Below are 4,159 nucleotides of genomic sequence, written 5' to 3' on the forward strand. Positions count from 1 at the left end.
GAAGATTTAAAACCTTTAAAAATCAATGACAAATTGGAACATAGAGATTTAATGTAATTGACATAAACAAACTTATTTCATGTCTTGAAGCTGTTGTAGCAATGATAATGTAATCAACATAGGTGTGAACAACATCACTGATTTAGCTTTTATATGATCATATTGACAACTACATGCTAAATTACTCCACTATTATTAACATGCAAGCATCACAATTAATAGTAGAAACACGAAACTTCAAGTCACAAACCTTACCCATTAAGCCAAACTATTGAGGTTACTAAACATATTAATCGACTACCAACAAAATATTTGTGCATAATGTTCAAAAAAATGTATTAACTTCAAATATATAATGCACTTAACTTTTTCTCAACTTCATCTAATCTAAAGATATCTTCCTCAATTATCCACTCCAAAAGTCATTTGTTATATGCTACACGTTGCAATGTGGCCATCATCTTCAACCTCGATACTACCCATTAAAACTAGTGTTTCTATATAGGAATGGACAGAGAATGTTTCAGGTTTTCCATAGATTTCATGATAATTGAAGCGTTCAAAGTTGGGCTCATACACCACAAGTTGACTCTGTTCGTAAAAATCATGAGCAATTTCCACTTCCATTATAGGTTGACCACTTTTCCTAAATCCAAGTGTAGTTATTGACTTTGACCAATATGGTGGAGCCTCAACAGTAAATCTCTTTGTAAATGATTTTTCAACACCATTCTCCATCATCCATACACCACAAGCACGTTTCACAAAGCTATCATATTCGAGCATGACAAGAGACTCCCTTACCTTAGAAATACACAACTGAGTAGGAGAGAGGCGCCTTAAACTATCTGGGAGTTCTACAACTCCAAAACTCTCATTAGTTATATCAAATGACATTATCACATTATGATTTGGTAACCCGTTATCCATAGTCAATGGGTCAAAAGCACACCAATATATAAACCTATCAAGAGCTACTTGAGGCCAGAAGACACGAAATGGTTTACTTGGAACATTGCTAGATAGATTTCTCCATTTTCCTGAGCTCACAGTGTAAACTTTAGCTTTACAATGGTAGCTTGTTTTGTGAAATTGTGTGATCTCAACGATTGTAGGGTCACTAGTCACAGGGGAAACCCCAAAACCAAGATCAGTTTCAGGGTCCAGATTAAGCTTGTTAGGCATAGGAACAGTAATTGACTTTCTAATCGAAGGATTCCAAAGAACAATCGTCTCAGTTTCTATGTTGGGACAAAAATTCTCTCCCAGTTCATTATAACCGTGAAAGCACAACAACCCGAGAGAGCTACCGACTATATTTGACTGTTTAAGTTGTTTAACGGAGTGAGGAAGGGTATGAACAAACCTCTGTTCTGGGAATGTGTCATCATCTACGAAAGAAACATGGTTTCCAACAGTGTCATATTCCTGATCTTCGTACCTTAGAAGCAGATGCTGCGACTGAGTAACGCTGTGAGCAGCGATAAACTTAGAGCTGTCGATCAAAGACTTCCATGCTTTCGAGACGGATCTGAACTGAAGCAATGATACGACAGGAAGCCTTTTGATGATCTGTTCTTGGACATGGAAAGGAATTTCGTCTGACATTTTGATTTTGGATACTGCCGCGTATGGAATTCTAGGGTTTTGTTACCGGGGAGCGAAAGGGGAGATTTGGGGGGATTTTGTAATCATCCATATGAAATCTGAGATCAGATCATAAAACCGTTTCTAAAATCGGAATATTATTCGGAATTGATTAACCTAAATCTAACCGATATAAATGTTTTTTTTTTTTTTTTACAAATATAATTAATTTTAGACAAAACTTCAAAAATGGTCCATATGATTTCCGAAAATATCAAGTTTAGTCCTTAAGCTCAAAAAACCTCACATATAGTCCCTGTGGTTTCAAAACTTTTAACAAATGGTCCTTCCGTCTAACTCCGTTAGCTTTCTACCGTTAAATGAGGGGCATTTTCGTCATTTCAATACATAGGGACCATTTATGAGGTTTTCTCTATTTAAAAAAAAAGAAAAAAAATTATTTAATTAAAGGGCCCCACCTTCTCTCTCTCTCTCTCTCTCTCTCTCTCTCTCTCTCTCTCTCTCTCTCTCTCTCTCTCTCTCTCTCTCTCTCTCTCTCTCTCTCAGCTATAATTTAGTGGATCACTTGTAAAACCCACCTACAAATCTTTCTCTCTTCTCACGGGTGTCCTTTTGTTTTGGGTAGCCATGGGAGGGTATTAAAAGCTCAAGAGCTTTTACGATCGAGTTACCTAAGTAAACCTTATTATATCCAGTAATTTTATCAAGCCACAAAGCACACATGTTAATGGATTACGATCACCGATCCTTCCTAATTCTAGTCACCGCAACTAATACTCATCTCAAATCTTATTTTCCTTCGATACCCATTTAATTAACCATCTGGTGTGTTTCCTTCCCTAAAACTGGTTTATTCTCTTTAAGAGTGCAGAATTTGCATCTTTGTTTTGACACAGTGTGTGTTGTTCATGTTCAAAGTGTTGTTTCCTTCCTCTAAGTTTCACGTGATCAATCCCCATTAAGGAATCTGACCATCTCCAACTTCCTTCCTCTAAGTTTCATGTTCAAATAGTTGTTGAATGTTCTCTTCTGGTTTTCAAACCACAAACAAATAGACAAAACAGTTTCCTCAAAGAAATTTGGAAGAGATAGAAGGTGAGAGAGATCACGAAGGGGTAGATATGGAAAATCAAGGAGAAGAGATCGCTCACCCTATCAACAGCAGGTCTATTAATTCAACGAAGGGGTAGATATGGAAAATCAAGGAGAAGAGATGGCTCACCCTATCAAGGAAACCACATGTCTATTTCATGTTGCTGCTGGATTGCTAAGGGAAGAACACCCTATCATGACCCGCCACCATCAAACTGTTGGATATAGTGTCTAAGTCCATAACTTTATTTGGTATGGACTTGACCCGACCCGGCATGGTCCATTTGGGTTGCATGGCATTGCAATACTTGGATAGACTAAATGAGAGAATAAGGTACTTATGATTATTAATATATTATAAGTTCTAATATATTAATAATAGTATTATTTAATTAGTATTTGATCGAGTATTAATCTAGTATTAATTTGGTGATCAAAGTGAGACTAATTAAATATATAAGGGTTGATTATGACAATCATCAATTCTTTTATGGTGGATTAATGATCCATGGTTTATGGGTTATGGATGTAACCATTTGGAGCTCCATGGATAGTCCATGGGAGTTACAAACCCATGGGTCATGAGAAATGGAGAGTCATGATAATTATGGGTCTTCTTAATGAAACCCTAATTGTGACACCACTATAAAAGGAACCCTTTGGCTAATGAAATTAGTGCTAGTAAGGTTACTAGAGAGGGCATAACCGATTTTGAGTGCTAGAAGTATTCTCTCAAGTTATTCCAAGTTTTGTGGTGTTGTATGAAGCATTTGAGGCACAACATTTGGGGTGCTAGGCTCACAAAGTCTTGAAGGAATCCAAGCAACAACAAGGTATGTATTTCTACTAGTTCTTTATGTTTTATGTAATCCCCATGCCATGCTAGTTAGGAAATAACCTTGAAAAAGAAATTTGCATGTATATAGAGAAAACATAGATTCAAGGTTATTAGGGTTGCATGTACACTTAGGAAGTGTTAGAATGCTCAAAACCCATCAGTGGTATCAGAGCCTAGGATTGTTTTCTGTATACTTGATGCAAAACTGCTTGAAAAACGAAAATTCTGCATTCTGACGACTGTACTCGCCGAGTCCATGGGGAGGACTCGCCGAGTCCATGAACAAATTCATCCTACTCGCGCGAGTAGGATAATGCACTCACCGAGTAGGATCGAGCTGGGCAGATTTTTCGAGTTTTTGTTGCTGGAAATGGATTAGAATCATTATCCCAATCTGTTTTGGACTTGAAAATTCTGTTTTTCAAAATGATAATGATTATGTCAATCCATTTTACATGACTTTTAACAATTTCAAAGTATTATATATGTTTATATGATTTCTTGAAATTGCTTGACATGAATTTGTGTTCTTATGAGTTTTTAGAAGATCATAGGAATTATGTGTAACCTCCATGTGTGTTTAATTAATGATCTTAATGGCAATAATGGTGTCCATAACTT

At 36.5% G+C, this 4,159-nt stretch overlaps 1 protein-coding gene across 1 annotated transcript; it reads right to left on the reverse strand.

Annotated features, from left to right (window-relative positions):
• Positions 1-216: 216 nt before the first annotated feature.
• Positions 217-1,743, reverse strand: LOC145030725 (putative F-box protein At1g32420). The gene has a single exon (XM_078979126.1). The coding sequence runs from the start codon at positions 1,606-1,608 to the stop codon at positions 430-432; it is 1,179 nt and encodes a 392-aa protein (XP_078835252.1). The 5' UTR covers positions 1,609-1,743; the 3' UTR covers positions 217-429.
• Between the last annotated feature and the right edge of the window lie 2,416 nt (positions 1,744-4,159).

Source organism: Lactuca saligna, chromosome 2 (genome assembly GCF_052625555.1).
Source record: "Lactuca saligna cultivar CGN05327 chromosome 2, ASM5262555v1, whole genome shotgun sequence".
In the NCBI taxonomy this organism is placed as follows: Eukaryota; Viridiplantae; Streptophyta; class Magnoliopsida; order Asterales; family Asteraceae; genus Lactuca; species Lactuca saligna.

Bases quoted from the DNA above. Each gene is read 5' to 3' on its own strand.
- LOC145030725 (XM_078979126.1), bottom strand. From the start codon at position 1,608: ATGTCAGACGAAATTCCTTTCCATGTCCAAGAACAGATCATCAAAAGG.